Here is a 13977-nt window from a genome sequence, read left to right as displayed (position 1 = left end):
ATTCAGGAATCTCATATTTTAAACAATCAAGAGTTTTTCTATCCATTAAAAAAAAAAAAAAAAAAAAAAAACCTCTTTAATTTTACTTGTATTTAAAACAGACCCAGACTGTAAGGGAAGAACTTGAATCTCTTCGGTCAGAAAAGGACCAGTTATCTGCTTCCATGAGAGATCTCATTCAAGGAGCAGAAAGCTATAAGGTAAAAATAGTCATTTTAATAACAAGTTATAAAAGTTATAATCATAACTTCTAAGAAATGTAGTGGAAATGTAAAACTATTGTCCACAAAACAATCACCTTGTATTTTTCAGTAAATCTTTATTCTGTTTTGGGGTGCAATGTAATAGAATCCTAACATCAAGATTTTAAAGTGGTTAAGCTTTAAATAGTGGCATGCTTTTTTTTTTTTTTTTTTTTTTTTTTTAAATGAAGTCTCACTCTGTCGCCCAGGCTGGAGTGCAGTGGTGTAATCTTGGCTCACTGCAACCTCTGCCCCCAGGTTCCAGCAATTCTCCTGCCACAGCCTCCCAACTAGCTGGGACTACAGGCGCATGACACTGTGCCCGGCTAATTTTTGTATTTTTAGTAGAGATGGGGTTTCACCATGCTGGCCAGGCTGGTCTTGAACTCCTGACCTCATGATCCACCTGCCTCAGCCTCCCAAAGTGCTAGGATTACAGGCATGCGCCACTGCACCTGGCCTAAATAGTGCCTTTAAACTGTTGTTTATAAAAGTAAAATTTTGTTTTGGGATTTCCTAATAAAATCAGTAACAAAAAGATAACCTATTACTACTGTGATTATTTGATATTGTTCTGGCCAAGTGAATAAACCTGAAGCTTAAACAAGGTGAAGCATTGTTATTTGGAGGCAATATGCTTGTTTATCTTAGTAACACGAAAATGTATTATTAAAAATATAAGAATTAAAAATGAAAGTACAACAAAATCACTGAATGCAAGATAAACATCACTACATTTCTTCAGGTTTCATTCAGCAAATTTTATATGGCAGACTGAGTTCTGAGTTCTAGGGCAAGTTGGAGGTCAACCAAATAGACTAAGTTCCTGTCCTCTTAGGACTTAAAAAAATCCCAATGGCAATAGCAGGCAAACATACAAAAATAGAAGATACGTACTATGTAGAAAAGTAAGTTGGGTAGGCAGAAGAGAGTGAGCGGTAATCAGGCAGGATTTGATGAAAAAAAGAAAATACCACAACAGCATAAAATCCAATCTTAGGAAGCACTTAAATGAGAAATTTTGGCACTCAGTGAAAAAAACTGCAAAACTTAAACATACGATGACTGACTATTATTTGAACTATCAGTTCTCAGATTGGCTTATAGATTCTAAAACAAATTCATTAAACATTTCAGATTTTTTTTTTTGGCTGGATCTTGACAGAAAATTCTAAGTTTTAAGTACACTAGCAAGAGCAGCTAAATTTTTTTTTTAATGAAAAGAATAAAGTGACATCCTACTCAAAGAGACACTAAAACTTATGACAAGAGTTACAGTAATGTGGTAGAATTCTGATGCAGGAATGGTACAGATTAATGTAGCAGAAGAGATAGTTACTTCCGCATAACAACAAACAGGTGCCAGGCTCTCTTCTAAGCACTTTACATATCTCACTACACTTAATGCTCAAAACAACCCCCAAGTATATTAGCATCAACACTTTACAAGTGAGGACTCTGAGGCATAAATCGATTAAAGAACTCAAAAGTCGCAGACTCAGATTTCTTAAGAGACCTCAGGGTCACAGAACAAGTAACAGAGCAAAGCTGGAATTTGAATTCAGGCAGTCTCGTTCCAGATCTGTTGTTTCATCCACTAAGCTATACCGTCCCAGTAAAATTTGAAACGGAAACCAATGAAGAAAGAAATTCCTTCTAAGGAATTAGCTTTTTATTTCACTCCACATACCAAAATGTATTCTGGATGGATTAAAAAATTTTGTGAAAAGTATTTTTTAAAAACCTAGAATGAAACACTCGATCCTACTGACTTCTGGATACAAAAGACTTTTTCAAACTTTAAATACTAAATTTAGGCCAGGTGCAGTTGCTCGCGCCTATAATTCCAGCACTCTGGAAGGCCGAGGTGGGTGAGTCACTTGAGGCCAGGAGTTTGAGATCAGCCTAGCCAACACAGCAAAACCCTGTTTCTACAAAATATACAAAATTTAGCTGGGCATGGTGGCACACGCCTGTAGTCCTAGCTACTCTGATGGCTGAGGCATGAGAATCACTTGAACATGGAAGGTGGCAGTTGCAGTGAGTGGGGAGATTGTACCACTGCACTCCTACCTAAAGTATTTTAACAAATTGCAAAGGAAAAGATTGAAAGATTTAACTATTTGAAATTGATATGCCTGGTCTACCTCTGGAAGAAATTAATTTATTATAGGATCTCTTAAAATGTAAAGAAGCAAGTTCCTCATGTAACTTGCTCTTATGACGAAGCCCATATATAAATTTTAAATGGGTTTTTTAATGGATTTATAAGATCTTTATATATGAGCATACTAATTTTGTCATGTGTAGATTTAAATTTTCAAATTTCATTACCATATTTTCATATGTAGTATAAACTTAAGTATAAAAATGTGACGGGATTTAAGGTAGAACTAGAAGTGCTGAAATGTTTAAGAATGTTGATCACTTTTAAAAACACATATACCTATGCTCTATTAAGTTCTTCAGGATGCATCATTATAAAGATACTGAATAATTTTGGAGTTTGTTAATTTGACTAGTTTTTTCAGTGTTCACATCACTTGTGATAACTTGTATCAGTTTATTAAAAGATCTGAACACGAGTCCTAGAGGAACAATAATTTGTAATTATTCGGATGTTTAGAAGTGTCTACCCTACATACAGAAAGTAAAAGTAGACTCTCGTATGCCTGGCATTCTTTTTTGTTCCAAGACTCTCCTTAGGAATAATACTTGATTAAAATCAGAATTTCCCATAGGGAGCCATTATTTATTATGCCTTGGCATAGCAATTCAGTTTTTACAGCTATTGACAGCAATTGGAACCAGAATGAGTAAAAATGAAGAAGGCCAGTTAGAGACTGAGTGGATAAATATCTTTGATTTTTAGAGGAGCCTACCCAAATATAAAAGAAGCACAGAATCTTCTTTCTATGGAAAAGACCCTAGTGATACCTCAACCCTGTGTGCATGTGTGCCAGGAAGTAGCAGACTCAGATAAATAAACATACAAAAACACACTTTGGGAGGCCATGGCTTGAAGATTGCCTGAGGTTAGGAGTTCGAGACCAGTCTGGCCACATGGTGAAACCCCGTCTCTACTAAAAATACAAAAAAAAATAGCTGGATGCGGTGGTGTGTGCCTGTAGTCCCAGCTACTCGGGAGGCTAAGGCAGGGGAATTGCTTGAAGCAGGGAGATGGAGGTTGCAGTGAGCTGAGATCGCACCACTGCACTCCGGCCTAGTGACAGAGCAAGACAACGTCTCAAAAAAAAAAAAAAAGCCAGATTCTGGATTCCCAAGTCCTGTCTTCTACCACTGAAATCACTAAATGGACAGACTGTAAAATCAAAATTCAGATTGTAGCAGTCAGCCACCAGTTGAGTCAAATAATTCACCATGTGTAAATCAGAATTAGAAACAAAAGTGCATTAGTCAAGGATCTGATCTGGGAAGCAAGAACCAGGCATGGTGGCTCACACCTGTTATCCTAGCACTTTGGGAGACCTAGGCAGGCAGATTGTCTGAGCTCAGGAGTTTGAGACCAGCCTGGGCAACATGACAAAACCCTGTCTGTACTAAAAATACAAATATTAGTTGGCCATAGTGGCACACGCCTATAGTCCCAGATACTTGGGAGGCTGAGGGAGGAGAATCACTTGAACCCAGGAGACAGAGGTTACAGTGATCTGAAGTTGCGCCGCTGCACTCCAGCCTGGGCGACAGAGCAAGACCCCGTCTCAAAAAAAAAGATGTGGCAAGCACGATCCAAAAGAGCGTAAATGCCCCAGAAGACCCACCAGAGGCCGGGCTCAGTGGCTTATGCCTGTAATTCCAACACTTTGGGAGGCTGAAGCATGTGGATCACCTGAGGTCAGTTCAAGACCACCCTGGCCAACATGGTGAAACCTTGTCTCTACTAAAAATAGAAAAATTAGCCAGGTATGGTGGCACGTGCCTGTAATCCCAACTACCCAGGAGGCTGAGGCAGGAGAATCACTGGAACCTGGGAGGCGGAGGGTGCAGTGAGCCAAGATTGTGCCACTGCACCCCAGCCTGGCAACAGAGACTCCATCTCAAAAAAAAAGAGAAACCCACCAGAGAAGCCTGCAGAGGTGAGCCAAGGACATAAGAGGTTCAGGTCCAGAGGAAGGCCACTGCCAGGCTTCACAGTCCTCTTGGTTAATGTCATTTCTCTTTTATGCATAGTATCTCAGTGGAACTTCCAGAAGTAAACTTTGCAAGAAAACATAAAACCCTGTGCTAGCAATAAAACCACATTTAGATACCACCTCACTTAAGTCAGGATGGCTACTATTAAAAAGTCAAAAAAATAACAGGTGCTGGTGAGGTTGCAGAGAAAAAGGAACACTTACACTTTTGGTGGGAGTGTAAATTAGTTCAGCCATTGTGGAAAACAGATTCCTCAAAGACCTAAAAACAGAAATACCATTTGACCCAGCAATCCCGTTCCTGGGTATATACCCAAAGGAATATAAGTCATTGTGTAATAAAGACACATGTACGCGTATGTTCTCTGCAGCACTATTCATGATGGTAAAGACATGGAATCACCCTAAAGGCCTGTCAGTGGTAGACTGGATAAAGAAAATTGGTATATATACACCATGGAATACGACACAGCCATAAAAAAAATGAGATTATGTCCTTTGCAGGGACATGGATGAAGCTGGAAGCCACTATCCTTAGCAGACTAATGCAGGAACGGAAAACCAAATACCACATGTTCTCTCTTATAAGTGGGAGCTAAATGATGAGAACACATGGATACATACAGAGGAACAACAGACACTGGGGCCTAACGGAGGGTGGAGGGTGGAAGGAGGGAGAGGATCAGGAAAAATAACTAATGGGTACTAGGCTTAATACTTGGATGGTGAAATCATCTGTACAACAAACCCCTGTGACACAAGTTTGCCTACATAACAAACCTGCACATGTACCCCTGAAATGAAAAGTTAAAAAATTTTTTAAAAACACCATTTACTTCCTGCGGGTGCACAGGCTGTGGCCATCTACCTCTCTGTTGCTCTTGCCATCAGAGAAGATGGCCTTGGAGACGGTGCCGAAGGACCTGCGGCATCTGCTGGCCTGTTTGCTGTGTTGACTGGTCAAGACTATAGACCAGTTTGAATATGATGGTTTTGACAATTGTGATGCATATCTACAAATGAAAGGTAACTGAGAGATGGTGTATGACTCCACCAGCTCCTCCTTTGATGGAATCATTGTGATGATGAGTCCAGAGGACAGCTGGGTCTTCAAGTGGCAGCGAGTCAGTAACTTTAAGCCAGGTGTATATGCGGTGTCAGTCACTGGTTGCCTGCCTCAAGGAATCGTGCAGGAGCTGAAAAGTCGAGAAGGGCCTACAAATCCAGAGACACAGCTATAAAGACCTAGCAAGATGCAGGGCTGCCAGCGTCTTTGCCGTCCACCACCTGCCTCTGCTTCTTGTTCTGAAACTAAATGAGCAGAACTTCAAATAATTCCTTCCCTCCAATTCAGACTCAGCTGACTGTTGAGAGAGCAGCACATCATTTTATCATTTTATCTTCTTTGGACTACAAGTGGGGTGGGAGGGATTTGGGTTGGTGTATTAACAGATGGAATTGAGGAGAGAGTAGGATGCTGATTTTCCTACCCATGGCCCAAGGCTGTGCCTTCCTTATGCTGAGGACTCTAGGTCGAATGTCAATAAATATGAACCTCTAGGGGGAAAAAAAAAAAAAAAAAACACCATTTTGCTAGTAATTTTGCATGCACATTTGTGAGAAGAATATAAGTTTTCCAGAAACAAAGGCAAAAACAGGATTTATAAGGAAGAAGAGAGAGAATAACATAAAGAACTAAATGCAGTCTCGAAACAATCTCATTTACATATTTTGGTGGATAACCTAATTAGCTTGTGTAGCAAAAAAAGGTCTGATCATTCTGTCCTTCAGAAGGCCAACTGGGAATATCAAAGCAAATTCAGTTGGCTTTGGATTCTTCAGGAAATATTGAAAGTGTCACTGCAGAGTATGAGAGACTAAATCTATGAATGTCTTCCAGTGTTCTTTCATTAGCACCTTTCCCTTACATTAGGCCAGGCCTGGAGTATTTCTCTCATCAGAATTCTTCAGGTGGAGTTAGGTATCCAGGTTAAACTTTTTATCCTCTATCCTTAAGTTGTGTTTACGTTTTGGAAGTTCAGTGTTGTTAATGAGTAGAATATTTAACCTTGGAGCTATTATGTTGTTTATATTTAAAATTTTCTTTTCCTTTCATATATTTCCCTCACCCTCCAATACTAAAAGTTTTCCAAAATGTGCTAATTTTATTACCTAATGCCAGTTAGGTATTCTGTTCAACTTGGGTAAATATTTTAAGCATCCAGAATGGACTCATGAATCTTAAGGTGGCTTGATGATAAAGTCTGAACTGTTGAATGCATAATAATATACCAAAGTTAAATCCTTCTTTTATTGAAGAATCTTTTATTAGAATATGAAAAGCAGTCAGAGCAACTGGATGTGGAAAAAGAACGTGCTAACAATTTTGAGCATCATATTGAAGACCTTACAAGACAACTAAGAAATTCGGCTTTGCAGGTAATTTTTTAATAAATTCAAAAATGAAAACTATAACAGGTATATTTTAATCTCAATACTTTGTGCATAAACATAAAAAAAATATAGTCGGAAACAGAATGTATTCCCCCCACCCCTGCTTTACCCTCCTCCCCACTTGTGAGAGAAGAATAAGACAAAACAGCTAGCAACTGTCTTGCTTATTATTCTAATCTTAATTCCCCTAGAGGATTGGTTGGTTGGTTGGGGGTTGGTTTGTTTTTCATTTCTGCTCTTTACTCTGCCAGTGCACCTGGTCTCTTGTAAGGTTTACCATATTAGTGTTTCAGTGACAGATTTTAAAACTTACTCTTAATTTAACATTATCGTTCTGTAGCATGGACTTTGAAATCTTCATTTGTTACACTATGCCAGTATTCTCATTAATGTACCTGTTCATTCTTCTCTGCTGTATATGTTTTCTGCATGTTTATAGTAATGAATCATTTGTCATTTCAGTGTGAAAAAATAAATTCTGATAATGAAGATCTGCTGGCTCGTATTGAGACACTACAGTCTAATGCCAAATTATTAGAAGTACAGATTTTAGAAGTCCAGAGAGCCAAAGCAATGGTAGACAAAGAATTAGAAGCTGAAAAACTTCAGAAAGAACAGAAGATAAAGGTAAAAACAATCCTGCGAGATTGATTCACATATATATGATGCATTTACCAAAATATTATTTAAATGAAGGGAAGACTTACTAAAGAGTAGCATTTATAACTACAGCACAGTTGATTAATTCCTTAATACCAGAATCCATGCTGTGATTTGGGGGTGTATATATTTTAAACATTGAAATATTACCAAACTTTCTGTATTTTAGTGTGTCAGATTTATTTTTATTTATTTATTTATATATTTATTTATTTATTTTGAGACAGAGTCTTGCTCTGTTGCCCAGGCTGGAGTGCAGTGGCGCAATCTCAGCTCACTGCAACCTCCGCCTCCTGGATTCACGCCGTTCTCCTGCCTGAGCCTCCCGAGTAGCTGAGATTACAGGCACTCACCAGTAAGCCCAGCTAATTTTTTGTGTGTGTTTTTAGTAGACGGGGCTTCACTGTGTTAGCCAGGATGGTCTCAATCTCCTGACCTTGCGATCTGCCCTCCTGGGCCTCTCAGAGTGCTGGGATTACAGGCGTGAACCACTATGCCCCACCGTCAGATTTATTTTAAAGCCCCTTAAAAATACCTTTTTAATGTTGGTTGAGTTGTGTGGGTTGTTTTTATTTTTAATTTCAGGAACATGCCACTACTGTAAATGAACTTGAAGAACTTCAGGTACAACTTCAAAAGGAAAAGAAACAGCTTCAGAAAACCATGCAAGAATTAGAGCTGGTTAAAAAGGTAAAATAAAACACTAGGATCAAAATTGGTGTAATTTTCACGTTGTTCTGTTTTGTTGTTCTGTTTGTTCTGTTCTTTCTGTGATCTTGCTCTGTGGTCCAGGCTGGAATGCAGTGGCATGATCTCGGCTCACTGCAACCTCTGCCTCCCGAGTTCAAAGCACTTATTGAGCCTCAGCCTCCCGAGTAGCTGAGATTCCATGCATGCACCACCACACCCAGCTAACTTTTTGTATTTTTGGTGGAGAAGGAGTTTCACCATTTTGGTGAAGCTTGTCTTGAACTCCTGACCTCAAATAATCCGCCCATCTCAGCCTCCCAAAGTGCTGGGATTACAGGTGTGAGCCACCGCACCCAGCCTACATTGTTAAACTATTCTATACATGTTGAAAAGAAATATTTTAGAATGTTACTTTTGGTACTAAAATAATGCTTTATAAATTACTTGCTCAAAAAATTGAAAATTTAACTTCTCTAAGTACCAATCCTTTCAGAAGAATCTAGGCTCATGAGTTATAAGATTTTGGTTTGACGTTTCATTTTGTGGACATGATTGTTGTATGACACATAAAGATTTAATTAATGTCAAAGCTTTAAATTTGTATTATACTTAAAACTTTGGCTGACTTTACTCCTTCAAAGATTAGGCTAAAAAGAAATATACTGTTATGTAAGAGCCACTTGAAATATTAGTATTTTATAAATAAGAGCTCCACAGGCTACAACTGCCCATTGTAGTTCGTTATAATGAAATAAAATGAAACTAAGAAAGTTGGGTTAAACTATTAGAAAATATTTTGTGAAATTAAAAACTAGAAAATATCCAACTCCTCATTTCTTCGTTACAGTGTAAACAATTTGAGTATTACAGAAAAGCACCCATTTATTGCTGTGGCATCATTTTAGCAATTTTACAAATGAACTGATCTACTGTTGTCTAAATCTTTTATTTATAAAATGTGCAGGATGCCCAACAAACCACATTGATGAATATGGAAATAGCTGATTATGAACGTTTGATGAAAGAACTAAATCAAAAGTTAACTAATAAAAACAACAAGATAGAAGATTTGGAGCAAGAAATAAAAATTCAAAAACAGAAACAAGAAACCCTACAAGAAGAAATAAGTGAGTTAAATAAAGTTCACTTTACCTTTTAATTATTTCATCGTAACAACTTGATTTAGTGGGGGGCATTACTTGTTTATTTCACCGTCAGTCAGGTGTTTAACAGTGATAAATGTTACTGGGGCCCAGAATGGATGTAAAACTGTTTGCCATTAAGATGTTTATAGTCCACATTTATTCACTTTAACATTTCTTAAGTACCTTGCTGTTGTCTGGGTTAACTGAGATTGTCATGGGTTGTAATTGTGAAAGCTGGGAGATGGGTACAGTAGAGTTTATGGCAGTGTTGTTACTACAGTCACATATGTTTGAAGTATTCCATAATAAAAAGCTAAAACAGGCTTCTTTTAAAGATAAGCCAGTACAAAGAAGACATTATTTGTGTATTCAAATTCACTCATAAAAAATGTTTCATCTTTTTCTGCTGAAATTATTTCTTGTGCTAGCTTCATTACAGTCTTCAGTACAACAATATGAAGAAAAAAACACCAAAATCAAGCAATTGCTTGTGAAAACCAAAAAGGAACTGGCAGATTCAAAGCAAGCAGTATGTTAATTTTTCAGTTTCATATTTTAGTACTTATTCATAATTTATTTATGAGTAACATTTTAAAAAATTTAACCAAGATTCTCATTCTGTAGGAAACTGATCACTTAATACTTCAAGCATCTTTAAAAGGTGAGCTGGAGGCAAGCCAGCAGCAAGTAGAAGTCTATAAAGTAAGGTTTTTACTTTTTAAGATTAAAAAAATGTTTTTTCATGTAGAAGGGAGGTACCAATCAGAGATTTTACTAATTATCCTATAAGGATATCTAGAAAGATTCCTCAACATTTTGAGGAATTTGCAACAATAAATCAAGTCTGGTATGTGCCTGGAGTATATTGTTTAGCTCAAGCTAGATTATTTTCATATATTTGGAAATTTGTAATACACTGTAGAATAGTGCAAAATAAGCATGCATCTGAACTTTCAAAATGGTATTGCAGTCACAAGAAACAGTTTATAAAATGATTTTATATGTTTGCTACGTTTGTATATATTTTTATATATATAATGTCTTGAAGTATTTAAACATCGTATGTTAAATATGTAGTCTGGGATTTTCATTTTTTTTAATTGATGTTGGTTTAAGAAAAGATAAATTAGTGAGAAAATGTCCTACTTGTCTCTAATTTTTCAATAATAATACATAAAAATATTTAGCTACTTAATTATGCCTTGTATGTACTTACGTCTTAAACCTAAAGTTTGTGTTTTAAGGAAAACCTCTTTAACTAGTGAAGGTAGGATTTGCTAAAGCTAAATTTAAAGATTTACCCCCAGATACAGCTGGCTGAAATAACATCAGAGAAACACAAAATCCACGAGCACCTGAAAACCTCTGCAGAACAGCACCAGCGTACGCTAAGTGCGTACCAGCAGAGGGTGACAGCGCTACAGGAAGAGAGTCGTGCTGCCAAGGTGCGTTCTTCAGGGCTGCCACAGCGAGCCACTGGGATTTTATTGTCAGCTAGTCATTGGTGTTTACTCCAGGGTGTGCTCTCCCTTTTTAGTATTTTGCTGTTAAGAGCACTTATTAGATTAAGACCTGTTCAGTTAATCTGCCTCTAATCCCAATCCCATGCGAACCCCAATCGTAATTTGGATCACTTTTTTTGCGAAAAGGAAAAACATGATGTTTTTTCCATTTCAACCTTGTTTTGCAATTTATGTGTCACTTCTTTATAAAAGTTTTTTTTATTAGGAAGGTGTTACACTTCTTTCTGAGGGCTAAATGATCATAAGATAACATTTTAATAGCACGGCTGTGGGGGCCTAATTTATTGTCATCATCCAAAATAGGCAAAGTGCAGTGGTTGTGTTAGATGCAGGTCTTATTTAAGCAATCATGGCAACACTGTTGTGGGAGTTTACAGATCACTTCAGGAAAGTTGAAGACCTAGAACTTAACACCACCCTGTTTTGAAAACTGAAGTTCAAATAATTTATTTGAGTTAATTTGTCTCAAATTTATGAAAGGGATATCATAAGAGAAAATGTTTACAAAGTTCCAAAAGCACATAGTGCCACATTAAAATGTATGGTTAGTAAATTAATCTACCAGGGTAGAAGACATGGTAGAAACGGATCTCTTATCAGAAAAAAATACATATATTATTGAGAGGCCTTTAAAAGGTGTATGGCCTCCCAATGGATATCCTAATTACCCTGATTTGCTTATTACACATTGTATGTATCCATCAAAATATCACATGCACCCCATAAATATGTACAATTATGTATCAATTGAAAAGAAAATAAAGTGTAAAGCCAACAGAAGTATACTTTGTAGCAGGGTTAATCAAGGAACCAAAAAGTATGTCAGCCATTTTTCTTACTTTAAAAAACAGGTTTTTATCTCAATTTGTTAATCTCTGAAAGAAAATAGAAGGACCCTGTTATAATACAAAACATTTCTCTCTTTTAAATGTTACAGGCAGAACAAGCTACTGTAACCTCTGAATTCGAGAGCTACAAAGTCCGAGTTCATAACGTTCTAAAACAACAGAAAAATAAATCTATGTCTCAGGCTGAAACTGAGGGCGCTAAACAAGAAAGGTAAAGTCTAAATTAAATATGCACAGTTTTCCTCCCACAATGCAGGTTCTTCACCAAGTAGATTGAAAATCCTATTATGTTTTTTTGTGTGTGTGTGGTTTTTTTTTTTTTTTGAGACAGAGTTTCACTCTTGTTGCCCAGGCTGGAGTGCAGTGGTGCAATCTCAGCTTGCTGCCACCTCCGCTTCCCGGGTTCAAGCGATTCTCCTGCCTCAGCCTCCTGAGTAGCTGGGATTACAGGCATGCACCATCACGCTGAGTTAATTTTTGTATTTTTAGTAGAGACAGGGTTTCACCATGTTGGCCGGCTGGTCTGAAACTCCTGACCTCAGATGATCCACCCACCTCAGCCTGTCAGAGTGCTGGGATTACAGGGGTGAGCCACAGCACCTAGCCTAAAATCCTATTATGATTTTTAACTATGAAATTGTGTATATTGTTACCAAAGAAAACAGAATTTCTTGGCTTCACTGTGTCTGCAGACAGTAACAGGGAAACTTCATTACAAAGGACACTGTTACAAACTCTAAAATTAGATGTTAAAGTGCACAGTGAGGCCAGGATATGAGATAATAGGCTAACAGTTCAATCTGGTCTTAGTAAGATCTTGTCATGGTAGAAATACCAGCATTAAAATTACATTATGATTTGTTTTTCCAATTTTGAAAATTTAGAAGTGAAAATTAAAATGCGAAGTATACTTATTTGCATTAATTTAGGTTAAACAGAAGTTGCTTTAAAATATTCTACTTATTTCAAAAAATTTGAAATTTAGTACTGAATTTTGGTCTAGAATTAAACTTTTCTTGTTTATGACCATTTCAGTTCTATTTGGATGGTATATTGTTTATGCTGCTTTAAAAGTAGCATACAAATCCTTTTTGTACTGGGAGTAAGAGATAGGGCATGCCTTGGCATCTGTGTTTTGTCTTTGAGTAACGGTTCAGTATTCAAAGCAGTTTTACATCTGACTCTTAACTGTTCTAAACAAGACTAATTATTATGAATTTTTGTATGTTTATGTTTGTTACTTTCATTTAGGAATCTGTTAAATATAGAGACTGTAGATTGAAACATGGTATTTTCTCCTCAGTAGCTCATTATATAAAGGGGAAATTAGATACTGATACATTTCATAAATATAAAAATGTCACCATTTTCAAGAGCTATTTTTGACCATGCCTGAATTTTGAGTTGAGATTATATGAATGTAAATATTTTGTGTTCCTTCTACTTTCTTATAATATAAATACATTTTTTTAAAAAGAAACTAACAGTTTATTATACTTATTGTGGCAGAATTAGGATTTTAACTACTTCCACCTAGTTTTTTTTCGAAGTCTGAAAAGACCTGCTTTTCTTCAGGGATTATGTTTCACTGTAACTTGGTCTGACATACCATTCTTAAAACAACAATTTAAGAACTGTGAGTGTGCCGGGTATGGTGGTTCACACCTGTAATCCCAGCACTTTGGGAGTCCAAGGCTGGCGGATCACCTGAGGTCAGGAGTTCAAGACCAACCTGACCAACATGGTGAAACCCCGTCTCTACTAAAAATAAAAAATTAGCTGAGTGTGGTGGTGTGTGCCTGTAGTCCCAGCTACTCGGGAGGCTGAGTCAGGAGAATCACTTGAACCTGGGAGGCAGAGGTTGCAGTGAGCCAAGATTGTGCCACTGCACTCCAGCCTGGGCAACAGAGCCAGACTCCATCTCAAAAAAAAAAACAAAACAAAACAAAACAAAAAAAGTAGCATGACGTTTTTTCTTTAGCTGACATAGTCCTGTAACATAAAATAGGCTATTTTGATGCCCCTTTTTGAATATGAAATTCTAAATTTTGGAGAAATTTTTTGTAAATCTGTAGTGCCTAAGATTTTAAATCTGGCTATATATTTTGTATTATATTTAATCCTAGTCTTGAATTCTTCTGACTATTATATTTCCTTTAGAATCATCCAAGAGTATGGCATTGAAAGATTAAATGGTTAAACTATATTTAAAACCACAAAATCAAATTCACCTTTTTCAAAAAATTTTACAACTGTATTTC

General features: G+C 37.0%; 1 protein-coding gene and 1 pseudogene across 4 annotated transcripts in view; both read left to right on the top strand.

The window, feature by feature from the left end:
- GCC2 (GRIP and coiled-coil domain containing 2) overlaps nt 1-13977 on the top strand; it is a 62611-nt gene that overhangs the window by 29045 nt on the left and 19589 nt on the right. For 2 of the 3 annotated variants that reach the window (XR_002725937.2, XM_023190380.2), the window contains exons 9-17: nt 102-200; nt 6716-6835; nt 7313-7477; nt 8096-8200; nt 9165-9327; nt 9774-9874; nt 9970-10047; nt 10641-10790; nt 11806-11927. Coding sequence is in view for 2 of the 3 variants with exons in the window: in XM_023190380.2 (XP_023046148.2) it covers nt 102-200; nt 6716-6835; nt 7313-7477; nt 8096-8200; nt 9165-9327; nt 9774-9874; nt 9970-10047; nt 10641-10790; nt 11806-11927 (1103 nt within the window). In the remaining variant the exon portion in view is untranslated. The remainder of the gene's footprint in view (nt 1-101; nt 201-6715; nt 6836-7312; nt 7478-8095; nt 8201-9164; nt 9328-9773; nt 9875-9969; nt 10048-10640; nt 10791-11805; nt 11928-13977) is intronic. The other variant, XM_023190381.3, reaches the window with a different exon arrangement.
- LOC111525066 lies at nt 5118-5997 on the top strand (annotated as a pseudogene). The gene has a single exon (XR_002725939.2). The product of XR_002725939.2 is annotated as a transcription elongation factor SPT4-A-like (transcript).

Source organism: Piliocolobus tephrosceles, chromosome 15 (assembly GCF_002776525.5).
Source record: "Piliocolobus tephrosceles isolate RC106 chromosome 15, ASM277652v3, whole genome shotgun sequence".
Classification (NCBI taxonomy): domain Eukaryota; kingdom Metazoa; phylum Chordata; class Mammalia; order Primates; family Cercopithecidae; genus Piliocolobus; species Piliocolobus tephrosceles.
The sequence above is the reverse complement of the archived record's forward strand: the minus strand, read 5'-3'. Positions and strand labels throughout refer to the sequence as shown.